The 20,600-nt window shown below is 37.5% G+C and overlaps 4 protein-coding genes across 6 annotated transcripts; 2 read left to right on the forward strand and 2 right to left on the reverse strand.

Moving 5' to 3' along the window:
* The first annotated feature begins 1,887 nt into the window (after positions 1 to 1,887).
* On the forward strand, positions 1,888 to 11,275 carry LOC133522928 (transmembrane protein 127-like). The gene is made up of 5 exons (XM_061858413.1): positions 1,888 to 2,109; positions 3,383 to 3,628; positions 5,242 to 5,535; positions 6,610 to 6,724; positions 7,090 to 11,275. Exons 1-5 carry the CDS (start codon positions 2,085 to 2,087, stop codon positions 7,265 to 7,267), a joined length of 858 nt encoding a protein of 285 aa, XP_061714397.1. The 5' UTR covers positions 1,888 to 2,084; the 3' UTR covers positions 7,268 to 11,275.
* On the reverse strand, positions 11,267 to 12,561 carry LOC133522929 (nuclear receptor-binding factor 2-like). The gene is made up of 2 exons (XM_061858414.1): positions 12,365 to 12,561; positions 11,267 to 12,291 (listed from the first exon to the last, which is right to left on the reverse strand). Exons 1-2 carry the CDS (start codon positions 12,386 to 12,388, stop codon positions 11,536 to 11,538), a joined length of 780 nt encoding a protein of 259 aa, XP_061714398.1. The 5' UTR covers positions 12,389 to 12,561; the 3' UTR covers positions 11,267 to 11,535.
* A 274-nt stretch (positions 12,562 to 12,835) lies between these two features.
* LOC133522927 (protein HBS1) lies at positions 12,836 to 15,771 on the forward strand. 2 transcript variants are annotated; one of them, XM_061858411.1, is made up of 2 exons: positions 12,836 to 12,984; positions 13,077 to 15,771. In XM_061858411.1, exon 2 carries the CDS (start codon positions 13,146 to 13,148, stop codon positions 15,168 to 15,170), a length of 2,025 nt encoding a protein of 674 aa, XP_061714395.1. In that variant the 5' UTR covers positions 12,836 to 12,984; positions 13,077 to 13,145; the 3' UTR covers positions 15,171 to 15,771. The 2 variants fall into 2 exon arrangements, with proteins under 2 accessions (XP_061714395.1, XP_061714396.1); XM_061858412.1 differs by having other exon boundaries at positions 12,849 to 12,984; positions 13,061 to 15,771.
* Positions 15,772 to 16,717: 946 nt separating this feature from the next.
* On the reverse strand, positions 16,718 to 20,315 carry LOC133522930 (protein D2-like). Of its 2 annotated transcripts, XM_061858417.1 has the most exons (5): positions 18,518 to 20,315; positions 18,133 to 18,225; positions 17,968 to 18,022; positions 17,536 to 17,767; positions 16,718 to 16,833 (listed from the first exon to the last, which is right to left on the reverse strand). In XM_061858417.1, the coding sequence occupies exons 1-4, from the start codon at positions 18,740 to 18,742 to the stop codon at positions 17,574 to 17,576; spliced, it is 567 nt and encodes a 188-aa protein (XP_061714401.1). In that variant the 5' UTR covers positions 18,743 to 20,315; the 3' UTR covers positions 16,718 to 16,833; positions 17,536 to 17,573. The 2 variants fall into 2 exon arrangements, with proteins under 2 accessions (XP_061714401.1, XP_061714400.1); XM_061858416.1 differs by lacking the exon at positions 16,718 to 16,833 and having other exon boundaries at positions 17,118 to 17,767; positions 18,518 to 20,314.
* Positions 20,316 to 20,600: the final 285 nt, after the last annotated feature.

A 20,600-nucleotide genomic window follows, 5' to 3' on the forward strand; every position in this document is an offset into this window, starting at 1 on the left:
ATCACGACACTGTGCCGTCGTATCTGCGAAATGGCAGAGCAATTCAGGGCACCTTTTGTTAAAATCGGAATCATGTAAGTGGATAGACATAGCTGTGCCCATTACAGAAGGTGTGGTAGTCTAGATAGTATCGACCAAGTTCAGGGTTGAACTGTTCCTATCATCCCAGACTAACCAATCTGAAATGGTCTTCAATTACACATACTTGTCTCCCATGTCGAGCTCACAGTTATACTGAGGCGCTTCAGGTCACCTTCACGTCGCCTGTTGTCGGTACGCGATGAAAATAACAGCCTAGGATAAAATTTGTCTAAATGGATATCTGATAATTACCAACAGTTTTCACAGAATTAACGGTCAAGTCTCTCCCGAATTAAAAAAAGGTTGTTGAAATTAGTGTTTCCTCCTTACTCGTACTCTACCAGCCGCGCTATTTAGTACCTGAATCCAAGTTGAATCCCGTACTGATTTTTACGTAAGTATTGCAGAGGGCCTACTTTGTTTCCAATTTTTTGAAACGCTTGTATTACGTTCTATATTAACTAATAGTTGCCCTAAAATTCAACGTTTATGCTAAAAACGGCTTTAAATGTGTTAAATCAACAAAATATATTTTGACAGATGCTTTCGCGCCCAAAACGCTCTTTGAAATTTGTGTAACGTCACAGTTTACGGTTTGACACATAACTACATACACACGTAGAAAATACGAACTGTCAACTGACATTTGTCATTTGTTGTTTATCGCCTAACTGTCAACAGTGTCAATCCGAGAGTTGTGACGTCATCAGAATCTTCAATGATGTTTCGAGTTTGGTCACGTGACGTGTGCCAAAAGATATTTTAAATTCAATATTTACAAAAATAGGGTCATTACAGGTCCCCTAAAAGTAGTTTAACATTCTCTTATAACCCAAAATAATTTATTGGGATACAATTCTGCCCTAAGATTTGTAGATGGAAACAACCCTATTTTGCAAGTCGCAGGCATCTTTCTCTGTTAATCTAACTAAGCTTTAATTGGACTAAAAGAGAAAGATGCAATTTGCAAACTTCGATGTTCGTATGCTGTTCGCGGTAGGGTCCAGTCATAAGGGCCCTCCACACTCGTGCGCTAATCGAGGCGCGAAGCCGCGAACGCGAGTGTGGAGGGCCCTCGCGACGATTTCGCAGATTGTTCACGCCTTCGTGCCTTATTCCCCGTTTTTTGTCGGTATTTGGCCCGCGTCAAAGGAGACGCGAAGCGCGAACTTGCAAGACTCCACACACACGATCGCTTCGCGCCGCGATTCGCTCACGAGTTGGTTAATCTGTCATAACCTTCTACGGCGGCTACTTAGTTATATTGGGTGCGAACTTGATCAACGAAAAATCAATTTGACAGTTCATGGTTTAAATCAGTGCCTTGAATTGCCTTGCCGCAAACTAAATCCGATCAGGACACGCTTCGGCGCCATCGTGCCGCGAACCAAACTGCGAAATCGCCGTGAAGTTGTGCGAGTGTGGAGTCTACGTCAACGTCGCGGTATGTTCGCTCCGCGATTCACGCGCATAATCTGGAGGGGGCTCTACAGGTAAAGGGCCAATTACATCCACACTTCCTGATATCGGGCCCGAAGTCAGTCCCCAAAATTTTAATTTCCCGCCTTTCTCTACCAAGTTGTTTGACAGATTTTACCTACCCTTTTTTTATCTTATCGCAATATTAGCCCTCGATTTCTAAAAAAAACGTTTTGAAATTATCCAGAAAACTATTAATCTGTCAATCAATCAGACGTGCTCTAGCGTGCAATACAGTCTTAATGTCAGCGCATGTGTACTATAACTTAACAAAATAATTTGCATACATGTTCTAATCTGTTTCATCAGCTTGGCCAACATAACTGACGTAAGCTAAGCTGGCTAAACGTCAAATGTGAAGTGTAGTATAGTGTACGTGATTACTTGTGTCGTTTCTTTTCCCTATCGACGACAGCATACAAAATCATGTTTATTTATGTAATAGTTAATCACATCTAGTTTAGAGTTCTTGTATTAGTTTTTCCGACAAATATCTGTCGTTTTATGGGTGTTGGTGCATCAACATGGGCTGTTTAGCTTGGATTCGAGGTACTTAAAACGTCGCGTCCAACCTTGGACACTTATTGTGCTTGAATAAACGCAATTACGAGGTTTACATATTGTAAAAGCACTAACATTATTGCAAACTTCTTAAAGTGTGGAACGGCTGTTATTAGAATATGAATGTTAACGTGAATTCCAAATGTCATTGTTTATGAACAATTGCCCGGCCAGTCGGCCAAAAGTAATAATGAACTTTAATGTGTGTATGACTTTGACACTTAGGCTTTATACGGCTTCCTAGTGCCTTCAAGCTATTGTGGTTATATTTGTTTTCATGATATACAGTATGACCTCCCGCAAAGATACACCCCCTTAATACGCCTATTTATAGTTGGGTGTTCTTGCCGCGATAAGTCCTAATCAATTTGTTTTCATCTAACTTTGTTCTCATATTTTAGCTTGTTAGTGCTAATACTTCTAATTTTCATACTTATATGAAGGTGTAATTGTGGTTGTTATGAGTAAGATTTGTCCAAAACTCAAGCTTTTTGATATTGTTACTTTATATAAAATCTAGGTCTAATTAGCTAATTTAACTAGATGTAGATCTGTAAAACTCTACTTCCTACTTTAGATGACATTAGAAGTTAGTAGCTTTTCATAACATACCATATTGTAATGGTTCAAAAGTTCTGTTAAAATTATTCAGTATTAATTTCATTAGTTTCCTCAATGCATAACAGTAAGTTAGATTTGGAATTCAGTGCATAGTTCTATGAATTGCAATGTAGGCTGGATGTTAAATCAATCAAGCCTCCTTTTTGTAAAGTCAGAATATTCTGGAATTATTAATAACCAGAAATAGAACTTTTCCAGGCTACAACAAGTGATTGACAAAATTCTTAATAATTTCTAACATTATTAAAGAATATTTGCTACCACAGAATACATCTACTACCTTTGTTGATATTTTGGTAGTGTTCTATGATCATGGCATGGCATGGCATGGCAATATGTTTTACTCATCATCATTTGGTCAAGCATTTGTTTTTGCCTGGAAAAGTTGTGTCTGTTTATAATAGTACAAAGAGATTGTAAAAAAAAAATCTAGTAGATAAATAGATAGATAGAATACTTGCTATGGCACACCTCAGTAAAAAGATAAGAAAAGAAACGAAACAATTGTAATAATTAATATTAGTATCAATTGTATTATTAGTATGTGGCGGTCACAATAAAAGTCTCTATCAGCAGCATAATACTCCCTGTTATAATAATACACATATAATATATCTTTTACTATTTTTTTTCTTTCTAGGCTTAAAAATAACCCTTCCATTCAAAGACAAAGAGCTAAACAAAATAGCAGCATTCTTCAATGTGACTACTTTCCTCCTAACCTGCGCTGCCCTGGTGCAGCCCAGCTGGTTCAGGATAAAGGGGCTGCATTGCACGCAGAGCCTGTCGCTGTCTCAGTTTTTCTCATTTGACGAAGATGATGACTATGATGATCAGATTAACTTGGATCAGGGGAGAGACTTTGATTTGAAGAGGGATTATCCTGGTAAGTTGATATCAAATTTTTATAAACATACAGATTGATTTACTAGATCTGGTAATGGTAATGAATTTCTCTAAAAATACTGATAAATTCTTATACATTGTTTGCTAGTACTCATTTGATTATTTTCCCAATAACTCTGACTCACTAAATAATATTATTTTGTAAGCCTCTTATTATTTATGGAAGTTAGATTAAATTATTCAAAGCTTATCACACTGGCCCTCTAAACACCCATAATGAAATATATAGAAGAAAATATTTTTAATTGTGTAAAAATTTTGTTTGCTCTAAAAAGAAGCGAAGAAGCGATGGTGGCCACAGGTTCAAATCCTGGCTGTACCAATGAGTTTTTTAGAACTTATGTACCAAATGTCATTTGATATTTACCACTAGCTTTTCGGTGAAAGAAAACATCATACAGAAAACCTGCATACATCTGTAAATAAATTCAAAGGTGTATGTGAAGTCCCCAATCTGCACTGGCCCAGTGTGGGGACTATAGGCCAAGCCCTCTCGCGCATAAGGGAAGGGCTGAGTCTAGCAGTGGGATGTATTAAAATGAAAAAATGATGAATGAATATGAAAAATCGTTTATTGGTGACAATCATTGTGTTACAAATTGAGAAAGGGTTGGGACCTCCTAGTAAGTGTATCAATATGTATTTTGTAGGCTGAATTAATATTAAATTATGGTATTAATAGTTTTACATGATCAGCTTAGTGTAGTTTCCTGTTGAGTTTTTTGGTAGTTTTGCTAACATTGTATGTTTTGTTCTCCTAGATAAGCATTATATTAATTGCTTTCCTGGATACTTCTCAGACCATTAGCAGTTATTTTAGGATATTTTCCTGCTTTGAATTAAGGAAATACCATATGTAAAGTACTGTGTTGATGTAATTTTCTAATTTCTGAGGAACTACCTATTTTATTTTCCTGTATGCATTGAACTGAAGATCCACTTTATTTAAATATCTAAATATTCATAACATCCATTGAGCATAATCCCTGATGCCTCTTATCTGGTCCAGCTCTTACCAGCCACTTTTTGTAGCTTGCTATCTATCGATTTCGTCTCTGCGGGACTCTCCGCATTATATTTGCCGATTTGCAGTTTCAACTCGAAAACATGTTTGTCTGATACTAAATAATAATTATAATATGTTTGATATTGAATCATTACGTGTAATGCTACAGTATAAGTGTGTTATTTATTTATTTATTACTATTTAGTAAGAGTGCAACCATTCTATTTGGTTTCATTGTTCATGTCGTCGGCTAAAGTCGCAAACCTTGTAACTCCATTTCAAAGACATTAGGGATTTCCTACCTTAGCCCACAATACCTGAAGTAATGCAGACCTCTTAACTCTTTTGGAGGAGTTACAAGGTTCGCGGCTTTAGGTGACGATGTATGACCTGTAGTTTGATCATTTACAAATATATCAACGCAAATTGTAATTGGATGCAATGACACACATCTTGCAGTATAGTTTACAAGTTAAAGAGTGACTGAATCTTAGAAAATGCTGCGTCATCTAGAGTCGACATGATCAATTTGGGATTGATATAAATTGTGTAATTTTTCCCTGAATTTTTATCTTTATATTTTTCAGGTCTACCACCATGTACAACACCAGAGACCATTACACTCATGAGAGTACTCATCCTATTATGTTTCATGGTGCTACTTTGTTCCTCAATTGGAATCCTTATAAACATAACTAGCTTAAACAGCAAAGCAATCAAGATGCTCCGAAGGAATGCCATCCCAAGCATAATGTGTGTCTTCTGGGTGATAGCTATTGTTGGTGTGTGCTATTACACCACTGTGGTACTGGGGAATAACTATGATTCTAATGCAATACAGGTGGATTATGAATATGGTTTCTACACGATTACTGGTGCTGGTGAGTCATTTACTATTATTTCTAATTTACATGTAACAGGATTGAATTTTGCATCTCTAAACACTTATCCCTATTCAATTTTGTTAATTTGAGTTTCATACACATTACACTAATCATCAATTTTTGCAATATCTATGAATTAATCCTACCCAAAATATACCTACTCTAAAAATAGATAAAATTTGCATATGTATATATGTGTAGACACGAACATTACAATGGTTTTGAAAATCTTCTTCTTCTTTGCTTTGCCCCGTTATTTAGGGTCGGGAACTGTTATCCAACACGCGGTAAGCGATCACCGCCGCGGCAAGCGATTTGCCGTTCTTTTTCTTTGGCCATGGCGTTTTTGACCACACGCTCCTCGTAACGTCTCCTCACGTGCCCCAATCATCTCATACGGCTTTCAGCAGTCTTTTTTGCAATGGGAGCGACGTTGAAAAAGCCTCGGACTTATTTCTTTATTCTTCAATTAAGGCATGTTAATGCACTTATGAATGTCATGAATCTACAATCTATGCTAACCCTACATCACAGCCCCGAGAAGATACCGACGCAAGAAACTCGGCGGAACTCATTCTTTCTAATAATTACACTAAAAATCTTAAAAATACGTAACGCGTAGTTTTTCCAGAAAACATATCGAAACAAATAAACAATTAGGTACAGATTTTAAAAGAAAATTTTTGGAAAATATTTGATATCCTTCCTTACTTACCTGAACTGTGTCATCTACTCGTACTAACTACTCTAAGTCTCCCAGAAGTCTTAGCTAGACATAGTACAATGATTTAAATGCTAGTCGATTTTTATAGTCAAGTCAAATGGCGTTCTAAAAGTTTTAATTACGTGTTGAAAGATGGCAATAAATTTATGTGGCTACAAAGTTTTCTTTGACAATACACCTCTATTTCAAATTCTCTTTGGTTTCTGGTTCTTGATCGTCCAGCATCGGAAATCATTTCTGTTAAAAATAAGGATGTTTTAGTCAAAATTAGTTTATCCTTGTAGTATAACACTTGGACTTTTGTGTCTGTTGAAAAGAAAATATAACACATGTATTCATGATTTTAGGTGCTCTAGCATTGCTAGCATCCGCCGCTAACCTTTGGGGGGCGCCACTCTCCAGCGACGAGGATATCCAGCGGCGAAACCTCATGGAGGACTGGGACGGCTACGAGGCTCACAGGTATGCGAATAAATATATCTTATTTCGTTAATGGATTTAAACCACGATAAAAAAGCTTATAAAACACCGGAAGTTACCTAGACGTAAAACTTGTAAAAGCGGGTAGACTGCATAGTGACAGCGCAATACACTCTCGTCCACTCAGTGCTCCTACAGCTCGACTCTGCTTTCGGCCTGGTAAGGCAGCGCGCCTCGTTACTGCTCTTCGGCCCTACGCACAGCTCTGCCTTCGGACTTCATGAGATCTCAAAGATTATCTTTGGCCTTAGACGAACTCGATCTAACTTTCGTTAAAACTAGCGCTTACTTCTCCAAAAAGACTTAAACTGTTCATAGAGTAGTTGATAGTAATGTATAATTTCCAGCGTGGGCCCGACCCCGTGCGTGCCGGCGCTGCCGCCGTACTCGCCGAGCGCGGAGGCGGCGGCGGGCTACGCGGCGTCGGCGCTGCCGGTGTACGCGCCGCCCGTGCTCGGCGCGCAGCAGTACTTCCCCTTCGACGACCTTTCTATACTACCGCCGCCTCCGCCTTATACCCCTTAAGGTTTTTCATTCATTTGTCCTATTACTATATGATGTAGTTTTGTTTCGCGTTCTTTAAGTAGAAAATGCCGCAGTTAAATAATTAATGACAAAGTTATACCTATTATGAAAAGTATCCAGAATCGCACCTCCATTATTTACTAATCTGGGGCAATGGCTACAACAAAATTGGCAGTTCTAGCCCTGCCCCAAGTAACATGCGGTAATAGTTCATTATTCTAAATACAAATGTAGATTTATAATTATTTTATTTAGCTATATACTTTTGAAATGTTTATGTTTATACGCCATACGATAAAAAAAAAAAATTCTAAATACAAAATCAACATCAAGTAGGCAACATTTTCATGTCAGTATTTGTGTTTTAGTAGTCTAGTTCTAAATATGGTAATGGTAATTGGATTTCAACCATTTTTTGTGATTTTTCTTTGTCTCTTCGCTTCGATAGTCGGTCGTAGTTACCACGCCAAGATTTGTTTTGTCCGTTGATCGCGATAGAAAGACACATCGCGTCAGCGCTTTCGCACTACGGCTTTTACTACTATTGGTGTGATAGAGGGAATGCACGATCTTTCCTCTCGTTTTTAGCGCAGACTTAGCTTAGCGTATAAAATACATAAATGACAAAGTTTGACGCCCAAATACTACCGATTGATTAATTTTATTTTGTATAATAATAACCCATTGGTATTTTATTTCTGTAGTTAAGCTTAACGTATAATTCAAATAGTGTATTCAATAGTACTGTAGTGTTTTTAGTTTCATAATATAGTACAATAAATAAATTCAGTGTTCCGATCTCGAATGTATGGGAGTCTCTTCTGATATCAATAACTTCGAAACTAAACTGACTACTCACGCCATACAACTTGATGTAGGTTATTGAAAAATGAATAAGCGTGAAGTTATACTATGAAAGTAATTGTTATTTACGTGTAGAAAGCATAATGTTCTCTTTTGTATATGTGGTTGTGAGTTTATTAACACTGTTCACTTCAAAATATGTGATTTGCCATTTTAGTGCCTATTCATGTCGTACTTCTCAAAATGCTTTAAAATGATATTTAAAAATATTAAAAAATTCGGTTTGTTGTGTACATATAGCTATATAGTTTAAACCTATAATAGTATATTTATTAGTGTAAGTCATGGACGAAATATAAAAGCATTTTTCTTAAACTAATATTAACTAAGTATATATTAAATAAGTATTAATTACGTTAGTATGGTATCATTATCATCACAGTATTTATTTAAGTAAGTTATTTTATACTTATACTGAAACTTCTTTATATTACAATTGCCCAGTGGCCTGAAATGTTATAATTTATAGCATCAATTGTTCTCTGAAATATTTAAATATGAAACCTTTCGAGGCCTTTAAACTGGATCCTCAAATGGCAATAAGCAATAACTATGCCTGTAGGAATTGCCTATCAATAAGTACATAGGTAACGGAAAATTAAAACTTTTGTAGGAGCAATGAAAATGTTATTCTAAGATGTTTTGTAAACTTCATTTCAATTCTCTTCATTTATGAACACAGACATCGGATTATGAAGCGTTTACGAAGAGTACTAGGTCACCACACATAGGTTCAATTTTACTTGTAAAATGCTACGAATCGAGCAGCATAACTGTGTTGTATTCTACACCATTTTATACTTAAAACCCTAATAGGTTACCCAGGTATACTCCTAAAACTGATTTTTGTTAATATTTTTAACTTAGGGTGGTATTGGACAGGTGCAAACACCACTTACACAAGTAATGGTCGTAATTGTGGGCGCAACTGAAATAAGCGGCCGCGCTCCCAAACTAAATATGCGCGGGAGCGTTTTTGATCTCGGTGTCTTATGTGCTCTGTCTAGCTGGTTGAGGTGGTCTGTGTTATAGTTACTTTTTTTATATATCTAGTATATACTAGACTACTAACTTACTATATAGCAAGTTCAGAATATGTCAAATGTGACGAGCGAAAGTAGGTAAATCAATCCATCTAGGTTTGCGTTTGAAAACCACCGATCTGATGTGATCATGTTAGATCACGAACGGTCAACTGCAAAGAAAGTCTCTTCTGCTTCTGCTTTTTACATACTGGACTTTTGCTGGCTACAATTTCCATACTTATTCGTAGATTTGCAGACGCAAAGCTAAGGTGATTAATTTCTCTCGATTCACTGCCTCTCTGGAGCACTAACATGTATACCTAATGTGTATTTCTTTAGCACTGTCCCCAAACGGCTTAATGAATTTTAGGCAGCTATCTGACCGCCGACGATTAGCGGTAGTTAGTATCGGTTTTACCGATATACTGAAAATTTAACGATTAACAAACTCATACGCCATGTACTTCTCTTGAACGTTAAAAATAATCGAAAGCTATTCGTTTTCTCGCCGCTGGTCGGACTTGTGCCTAAATTTCTGAACTTTCGACTTTATATTTGTTCTAGTTGCGGAAGGGCTAAGTCGTAACATTTCAAATATTTTGTTCTTACTTAGGTACCTACTGTACGAAAATTTATAAATGAATAATATTAATAGCAGTATCTATAGGTCTCGCCATTTAAGGTAACATTCGTATGTCAACTACAATTGCATTACTGCTGCGACATTACTGCGGCGGCGTTGAGGCCGTCAAGTCAATTTCCTTGATAAAATGAGTCACGGAATCGATAAGTCAGCAATACTTAGCTAATACTAGTTTAGCACCTTTGCATACAAACTGCGATGCTCGGGGGGGGGGGAACTTGTCTCAGCAGCTGACCGTACCTAATAATCGCGGCAGCGAATATCACCCATTTTATCAAGGAATTGACATGTACAGCTGCATCTACATTAACGCCGCATCAGTTATGTCGCAACAGTAATGCAGCTGCAGTTGACATCCAAATGTCACCTATAGTCGGCGGCCACGATATGCATCCAATGTCAAGACCGCCTTAGTGTAATTTTTAGGGTTCCATCCCAAAGGGTCAAACGGGACCCTATTACTGAGACTCCGCTGGCCGTCCGTCCGTCTGTCACCATGCTGTATCTCTTGAACCGTGATAGTTAGCCAGTTGAAATTTCTACAGATTATGTATTTCTGTTGCGCTATAACAACGAATACTAAAAACAGAATAAAATAAATATTTCTTTCCAATCTCGAGGTTCTTCATCCAATCACCGAAGTTAAGCAACGTCGGGCGGGGTCAGTACTTGGATGGGTGACCGTTTTTATAGATAATGGTGTGGAACACTTCCTGTGCGAGTCCGACTCGCACTTGGCCGGTTTTTAATTATCTATACTCTTAAACCTGTGTGTGTAGTTGCGCTATGGCTCTCTAAATGGAGACTTATACATCAACTCTTAGCAAGACCTGTATTTTCTACTGACATGTGCTTTATCAGTGACTAAGTAAAATATTACATGAACTTTACTCTGTTAAATATCTACTAGTTTCACAGTTAACAGTACAGTTACATAATATTCAAGTGATTTTTGTCAAAGAGCTTGTAGAATAAGAACTTGTCTGACATTTTTGTAATCTCAATACATTAAATGTTTTGGAGCACTGTAAATCAATCTCTTTTCTTATTAGGGGTTTATTATTACAATACATATGTTTTCATGTGAGTTTTTAATTTATTCTTAAGGCCAATTGCACGTTCCAGGGTTAGCCAACTAACTTGGATTTAACTGTTTATACAGTGCAGTTTAACCCTGTATAAATGGTTAACAAATAAATGACCATAGTAAGTAATAACAATATTTCAACTAGTGATGAAATAACAATGTGTAATGTTGTAGTGCTGATAGTGTTTGCCGTAATATTCCATGTTACCAAAAATATAAAATTGTTGTTAGTTTAATTGATTGTTAATGTATGTATAGATTTCTTTTAGGTGTAAGATATAGTTATTCCTGATTGAAAAATTGGGAAGTTTATTTTTACATATAAAACAAGAGTACGATTTTATTTTTGTGTAAGACCAATATGCAATAATACATATCTATATAAGAAACTGGAGTTTTATTTCTATAAATAACTACACCAATAAAACAACCAATGACAATAAATTTAATAATTAACAGTCACCAATATATTTTTAATACTCTGGGTTGGAAGGTCAGTCAACTAGGCCTGCACAATTCCTTAGGATTCAGTAGTCTAGGGAACCCTGGGTTGGATCACTGTGTAAATAGTGAGGTCTATGAGGATAAAGATCTTCATACAATATTTTGCCTTCATGATGGCATATTATTCAATTAATATATTTAAGTACTATTCCCGCAAGGCTGTTAAGTCAAAGTTAGGGTCAACTGGGCCTCCCGATGTGGTGGGTATGGGTATGACAGGTACTCTCTGAGCAGACTCCATTGGCAAACTCTCAGTCCCCATGCTTAAAGTAGAGAAGTTTTGATGAAAGTCACTTGAAGGAAGGTTAAGGTACCTCACTCTCTCTTTTTCTAAGTAATTTACCCTTTCTTTTAATGTAACATTCTCATCTTTAAGTACTTCCACTTGCAGTACTAACTGTTCAACTAGAGAGTGCAGGTTTTGACTCAGTATCCGTAATTCTTCTATAACAGTTTCTTGTGTTTTTTCTGTTTTAAAACCATCTGTAACATCCCCTGTAGGGAGTATTCTGTCTCTCACCAGCCTTTGTTCTACAGGGCTATCATTTGTATTAGATAAAAAGTGTAATAGAGAGTCTGTTTCATTTATAGCTCTGAAAATCGCGACTTGCAGCTTAGCATATTCATGACCCTGAAGGTTTGAGAATGGATCCTTGCCAAGACACTTAATATTGTCCATCACCTTTTTAACGCGTGCATATTGGTCTTTCTTGCTTTTAATTAGGTCTTTTTGTTTGAGGTGGTAGCTGTGTTGAAGTGTTATGGACTCCAATGCTACTGAAGACGTTGTAGATTTCATAGCGTCAAGCAACAATTCAGCAGCATTGTGATGGCACTGCATCGCTTCATCATATCGGTTGTTTATTAGATGAGCTTCAGCACGACGATGTTGTTGATGCGCCTAAAATAAAATATTAGTCTTACAAAAATCGACGTTGGAAACTTAATGCGAAAATATATAAACGCGTAGTTACCAAATTTAGTGGATGAGACTCCATTGTTCAGCCGTGCCAGGTAAAAGCTAAAGAAGATTAATGTAGACCGTTGTTCATGATCAACATTTCAAGATATTTTTTAACGTTCACGTAGCTTTAATTGTGATTTGAAAAAAAAAACCACAACAACAATGATTGATTTTGTCTCGTGTCACTTTCCACTATGTAAATTGTCAATGTCAAATAAAATGCGCGTTCCAAACCCCGCATCTTTTTGAGATAAAATTAATAATTATAAAATTAGTCTTGATAATATGACATCATCAGCTTGATCCATCACTACAAAAAAAAATCGATTCCCAAATATATTTTAGAATATTGAAATCGCAGACATAATATTATAAAATAAATATATTTCAATATCCAGCAGAGAAAACACTCCCTCATGTAAACTACCTTTAGCAATCTTGTGTCGTATCATCTATGGTCGTATCGAATCGAAGTGTCAATGTCAACTTGAATGAGTATTGTCCGAAGTGTCACAGAAGAGAAGATTGTACGCATTGTGTAAATTTAATGTGGTCACAATTTGCAATATCAAGAAATATCACAATATGTCTCCAACCACATAAGCTTCTTTACCTAAATTAATCTCTCCGGTAAGTCTTCACATTGAATAGGCAATCATTAATCAATACATTTTGACTTTACATATCCATATTGAGCAATAAAAAGATGTTTGTGTTTTTAGGAAACGAAAGGAGTGAACATTAAAAACATGTGGTGCCGTTAACTAAATATTTCACTGTTAAAAAATATAATGGCGCGCCATAGAAACTTCAGAAATAGGAGTTATTCATACGACTATGACGACGACGAATTTTACGGTCATTCAGTGGAGGAAGACAGCTGTTTGTCGCCGAATGATTCTGCTCAGTTCTTGTACGATCGTTCCCGGAATCAGCAAGCTATATCTCACTTTCTAGAAAGCCATGCCAACATTGAGGAGGAAACCGAAGGCGAGGCAGACACCTCGCGACCGTCGCTCGAGCGCCGCGAGTCAGTTGATATTCGTTCTTTAAATCTCACTGAGCTTGACGAAGCCAAACTCATGTCATGCTTAGATGAGCTCCGAAATGTCTTAGCTGATACAGTACCGGAAAACATTCTCATGGAAGCTGCATTAAAGCACAATTTTGATTGCAGTATAGCTCTTGATAGTATTTTGAATGCTAAAAAAAGTGAGCAAGCACCCAAAGTAAAGGATACTTCAAAACCACTAATTACTGTCAATATTCCCAAGGCTGCTGTCATTTCTACAACAGATGCACCAAAAGTTATTACCACAAATCTGGAACCTAAATCTTCAAGTGCTATAAAGGGGTTCAAAGTAGAACAAGAGAAAAATACAAGCCAGCCTCAAACTCCGAGGGATCAATCACCTGCTGGAGAGAGAATTTTGAAGAGTGATGTGCCTGATGAAAATAAAAGCTTAGGAAAATTAAAAGAAAACAAAATTGATCCAAATGTCTTGTATTCCAATGAAAGAGGTGCTGATAAAGATCATCTGTATATAGTAGTCATTGGTCATGTTGATGCTGGAAAATCAACTCTCATGGGACGCTTACTCTGTGATCTGGGCGAAGTCAGTCGGAGAACCTTACACAAATATGAACAAGAGAGTAAAAAGATAGGAAAACAAAGTTTCATGTATGCTTGGGTGCTTGATGAAACTGGTGAAGAAAGGAATAGAGGCATTACAATGGATGTTGGCCGAGCACAGTTTGAAACGAAAACTAAAAGAATTGTGATTTTGGATGCTCCAGGCCATGCTGATTTCATCCCTAACATGATTACTGGTGCGGGGCAAGCTGATGTTGCTATGTTAGTTGTTGATGCAACTCGGGGTGAGTTTGAATCTGGGTTTGACCTTGGGGGCCAGACTCGTGAGCATGCCTTACTTGTGAGGTCCCTCGGAGTCAGTCAGCTTGCTGTTGCTATTAATAAACTTGACACTACTAATTGGTCACAGGAAAGGTTTGATGAAATTTCTAAGAAACTTAAAGCATTTCTGAAACAGGCTGGATTTAAAGATTCCGATGTAACCTATGTTCCATGTTCAGGACTCACAGGTGAAAACTTGACTAAACCTTCAACTGAACCTGAGCTACTTAAATGGTATAAAGGGCCTTGTCTACTAGATGTAATTGACAAATTTAATGTCCCAGAGAGGCCAGTGTCTAAACCTCTGCGCATGTCCATCAATGATATATTTAAAGGTACCGGTTCAGGTTTTTGTGTGGCTGGGCGGATTGAAAATGGAATACTCAATAAGGGTGATAAGGTGATGATATGTCCAACTAAAGAAGTTGCAGAAGTGAAGAGTTTGGCTATCAATGATGTATCAAACAATGTAGCGTTTGCTGGTGACCAAGTTAGTGTTACATTATCTGGGATAGACATCCAAAATGTTGCCGTTGGATATATATTGAGTGATCCAATTCAGCAAGTTCCGATTGCCACCCGTTTTGAGGCGAGACTTGTAGTTTTCAATGTGAAAGCTCCAATCACTAAGGGATATCCGGTGCTTTTACACCATCAGTCTTTAGTAGAGTCTGCGAATATTGTTAAACTGAAAGCTCTTTTGAATAAAAGCACAGGAGAAGTGATCAAGAGAAAGCCACGTTGTTTGGGGAATAACTCGGTAGCAATAGTGGACATAGAAGTGAGCAAACCCATTAGCATAGAGCGCTATAAAGACGTGAAGGAGCTGGGCCGAGTGATGCTGCGTGTGGCCGGCGTCACCGTGGCCGCGGGCCTTGTTACTGATGTATTTAATATTTAAAAGGTTCTGAACCGTCAAATGGGGTGACTTAAAGTAAGAACAGGCTAGGCCTACTTTGATATTCTTCAAATTACTATATAAGCGTAATTATTCTTGGGTAGCTAAACCGTTTAAAATATTAGCATAGTAACATTAAAATGTTATACTTACCCCTTACTTGCCGTATTTAAAGTCACCCCCTTTTACCGTATCTTATAGTTCTTGTCATCCACAATGACGCGTAGATTTGTCAAATCTAACCTTTAATAACAGTTTATACACAGCAGCTCATTACGAGTCATAGCACACGTCTTCGTGAATGACACGATCTGTACAACACAACATTGTGCATAAATTCATTTTATTACAATTTTTATTATAATTTTAAATGTGTTGTTAGCTTACACCACAAACGACCCCAGAACGCAGATATGAACGAAAAGCAGGCATTTTTAACCATTATCTTTTAATTTAAGGGATTATGGATACTGGTATCTGTCACTAAACACGTTTTTGTGGTGCTAATAGCATTTCTGTTGATTATATATTCTGAACTTGTTAGCTCACTGACATACAATTTGTGTAAATAGTATACTAAAATTATAAAACTGAATTTTAAAAATTCTCTTTTTATTTTGTACGAATCTCTCTTCAAAGAAGAAGTGAGATTTTATGGTCTACAGTAAGGGCTCCTGCACACCGCATCTTTTTGACCGTCGTCGTTTTGGGAATGCGCGTCGTCGGCGAGTTTATTCCAGGAAGAAGTTTGCATTTGTCGCGATACAAACGCGCATTTGAATCGATGTAGGTGTGCAAAGGCCTACAAACAAACAGCGTCTGACTTGCGTGCGACTCGTGTGTGTATCGATACAAACGTGCGTCGAGAAAACTCCTACATTACCACACTTTGGCATTACAAATATCATGCAGGGTTAGCGTGGTCCGACTCTAATAAGTAATAATTTGGTAATAATACTCATCTGTCCTTAAAATGGCATTTAATGTATACCTACCTACTGCACTTTATAAGGTGAGGAAAGATGTCAAACCCATGTCATCCGTGTCATACCTAAATGTTAAAATGTGTAGTTGTCACAAAACTCATGGTTCATGGTGCACCGTTGCTCCACGTTGGACGATATAAATGTGGACGAAATGTAAGATTACCTAAATATTCCTGCATCAAATATTTCATTATGATACGAGCAAAGATTTGATATGTCAAGTACAGAATTTGTAAAAGAATGGACTACGTTAAAGGACAAGGTATTAAGAAATCCTCAAATGTCTGTAGCAAAAAAGGTACTTGCATACAAGTTGTTTTTAAGACCAATCCTTGTATACAGTTGGCTTGAAAACAATAACAGTGACCTAAGAGCATTAGAAGTGCAAGCTATCAAGGATATATTTGGTGATCTTAGTGAAACAAGTTTGTATGAAAAGTTTACAGATTGCGATATTATGAGTTTTGTACAAGTTCAACAAATCAGATGGAAAAGAGGTGCAGTAAGGGCACCGGCGTATGTACGTGACATGTTGAAGAATTTTTCCAGAAATCCAACACGGTATTTTAAAACTACCAAACAAGTTACTAACTTTATTAGCACAATAAATAAAAATAGAAGTAAGAGAAAATGTAGTTGCAATTCAGAAGCGGAAGCTGGCACATCCAAGGACAATCCCACTGAAAAACAAAACTCAAATTACAGAGGTGACCAAAGTAAGGATAGATATAAAAATACATGTATTTTAAAAGATCCTTATTCGGACAGACCTGCAGCGAGTACATCAACAGGTGAAAATCGTAAGAGATATATGTCAAATTCCAGCAGTTCCAGTTTCATTTTAACAGACTCAAGTGAAGAATAGGTGAGCCTGTAAGAGGCGTGAGGTGGACCTGCGGCGCAAAAATCGTGACGCTTTTCTAATCTAATGTTTTAGTTTTAAGAATAAATCAAATACATAATGTTAAATTTCTTGATATTATAAAACTTTATTTTACATTAATTTGTTATCCACACGTGTGTTGGTAGCGTAGGGGCCTAGGAGGTAGAGGTAGGTGCTTCCATGGATAGGTGCCTACCTCTCAGCGCTCCCCTTGCCACAGTTGTCACACGTGTCCTGCATGTCTAGCACGCCTCACCTTGTCGCGCGCGACTTCATATGTTAACTCGTTCGAGACGAAGCATGATGTTTGTGATGTACTAGACGTGCTGCTTGTACCACCAGCCCAAAAAACTCATCTTTTTCCGTTTGGATAGTTCTAGAGAGATGTCTCCTGCAATATTTTCTTGGTTGTGACCTATTTAACAGTCGAGCTGGTAAACCTCTTGTTTAAGACTGGGAAAATAAAATATTCTTGCTGTTAGAAGGAATGTGGCGCTACCTAGAACTGCCCACGGAATTAGTATTACATAGCGCCATCTAGTACTGCACGCGGAACTGCGTCGCCGCGACCGGACCGCAGAGGTTCTTGCCGCGCATCCAATCCGAGATGGAGAACCGGTGGCGGCTGAGCCCAGCGTGCGGAAGAAAGTTGTTGCCGTCGGCTTGCTCGTACAGCAACGTCATGTAGCGATGCGCGCCTGTGCCGATAGGTGGCGCTGGGAGTCTGTAAGCTACGTAAAATACGAATCAAACCTCTTCAAAGAATGCAATTTTACTGTGGCCACATTTTCCGTACCTAACTAAAGTGCGCCTCAGGTTAATACAAATTCCTTTAGATAGGTAGTATATAGGTACTACATTAACTACACTTTAGCCTCTTTTTTGTATTAGTAGGGTAGGCGGTAGAGATAGATAGGATTTTGTTACTTACGGCGGTAATCGACTCCATTGGTTTTACTGCCCTCCTTAGCTTTTAAAGCAGAACCCTGCAGCAAAAATTATATTTACTTAGTTTTAATTAAAAGCTAACATAAATAAGTTGATGTTCGACGTAATAGGTGGTAATAGGCAAAGGTGACTGCGTTATAAGACTTACTGGAACGTTGAATTTCAGCATGTGAAGGTAAAACTCTCCGTCCAACTGCGGCGGAGCATCTGGGTCCACTATAAAAATGGTGTAGTATTTTTTCTGCAAACGGACATAATTAATTTAATTGTATACCTAATAACTATAATTAAGAGTCCGAAATTAAGTTCCTGCGTAAATCCAGCCCTAGCGGTACCGCTTGGCTAAAAGTCAAATAGTTGCTAACTTGCTAATATTCTTAGTATTGGAACTTCTGCACGATTAATGGCACGGGGTTGGTCGATTTTGAGGTTAACAGTTAAACGAATAGGTAAGTTACTTAGGTAGGTGGTATCTACCTACTAATAGGTGTTTTTATTAATTTAGTTATAAATCGCAATGTTTAAGTACTCACCGAGTCAGCCAAGTCATATTGGAATAATGGTTCTTCAATAAACACTTGCTTCGGCAGCAGCACGTCACAGTTGTGATCGTCGACTATCGTCCCCCCGACACTGGTGATATTCAGACCCGTCAAGTGGTCGCATCCTTCCAACAGACTCTTTACTTCCGTCAAAAAACACTCGTCTGACAATCCGTATACAGAGAAAAGTAGCAATAAATTTAGATTAATATTCATAGTGGATTGTAAGCCAGAACATAAATTGAACCGCTTTTGGAGTTGAAAACAATGTTGGTACAATAGGTTTGACGTCTTGTTATGAAAACTTACATTAACTAAGCGGCTACGTTAGTGATAAGGGTTGTAAACAATCCTTGTTACAGCAACTCCAAGTATTAGGGTACAGTTCAAGGAAGTTGTTGATCTATAAAATGGAAACTTTCATCGGTATAAACTATGCTACATAACCTTGCGTATAGTGTATTTGAAACAAACCACAGTACGGTATTTTATTAGGCAGGAATGTCCAAGTCAATTAATTTAACTATAGATATCACAAAACTTACAGAAGTTTAAGTACGTAAGATTACTTAAACAACATAACAATGAACGCAATGAAGCTGCTATAATCGCGCTATTGGCTAATAGGAATTTGATTAATCAATAGTAATTTAGTTTCGTAATAGGTCATCTATTTGTTATTACCGTCATAGTAAATAAACTAAAACGAGACGGAATGCTTAGACATTTAAGGGTAGATGAAAACATAACACAATTAAATGAAGTAGGTTAAAGTCAGAACGATAAGGGACAAATCCAGGTAAGTATCTATTATACTGATTAAAATTATAATTTCGGCAGTATGTTTTGTTCATCAGGATAACTAACTTCAGGGTCGCTAAGACCAATTGGGTGGTGTCGGTATTAGTGAATTTTCTGTACGGTAGGTCCTATTATTAATCGTGTAATGTATTTACCTTTTTTATTACATTTTCATTATTCTGTGGGTTTTCAACCTCATTGTTTATTACCTTCATGTTGATTATGTGCATGTGTCTCTTTTATTTATGCTTTGGTGTCATCTAGAACCTTTGTCGAAAAAATATACTGCCAATCGGGTGCAACAAAAGCTTGAATCTAGTATTAAATTAAGGAGCACAGAGTATTTTTGAAATACTAGAATGCAAATAGAACTCCAGCGTCTTGATCATTTTCTATCAGTGAGACATACGTCCTCAGAAATCTCCCTGCGGATTCGATGCGCTCGCAGGTGGTGCCGCGACCACTGGAATCTGTTGACTAATCCAAAGCTGCGCAGAAGAGTCAAATACCAACTTTATAAATCTTTCATCCAGCCAATCCTCACTCACGGCTGTGAACTATGGACTTTAGACAACCGCAATAAGAATAAACTCCAGAGATTTGAACTTTCAGTCCTTTTGGAAATCTACAAGTCTAAGTATCCTCGCCGACACCCTAAACGAGTACGACCGAATTCTAAGAGGGTGTTTTCTAGTTATAGAGGTATACAAATTATTGATTACCTTACAACTGAACGGCCTACATGGGCCGACATTTGGAGCATTGAACATAGAATTCTGGATCACATAGAGAGTAGCAGCCAGACGCAAAGGAAATCTGTGCTTTGGTGGGACTGTCCTCGAAAACTGGACGCCACTACCAAAAGAAAAGGAACTGCGTCGAACGAAGAAAGTGTTCATATTTATACGTAGGTAAGATTCATGATAAATTAGTATTTAGATACTTTACATAATTTTTGACTCAAATTTTTAGGACATATCTTCAGTAAAACCTTGTCAAATACACACTAGGGTATACATGCGCAGTTTTGCCTATGCAGTTCAACTGCACAGGTAAATCTGTATAGGAAACTGCACAGTCGAATGCCACACACACGCCGTTTACCTGTGCAGTTGATAAACTGCGCATGCATACCCTAGTGTGTATAGCCAGCTTTAGCTCCAACGTACATAATTAATTAATTATACACTTCGTCGAACGGAACCCAAGTAAATATTATTGCAGACTGATTAGTCTTTAAGACTCATCAGTCTGCAATAAATCTATTGCATCA

The sequence above is a fragment of the Cydia pomonella genome, chromosome 11, assembly GCF_033807575.1.
Source record: "Cydia pomonella isolate Wapato2018A chromosome 11, ilCydPomo1, whole genome shotgun sequence".
NCBI lineage: Eukaryota > Metazoa > Arthropoda > Insecta > Lepidoptera > Tortricidae > Cydia > Cydia pomonella.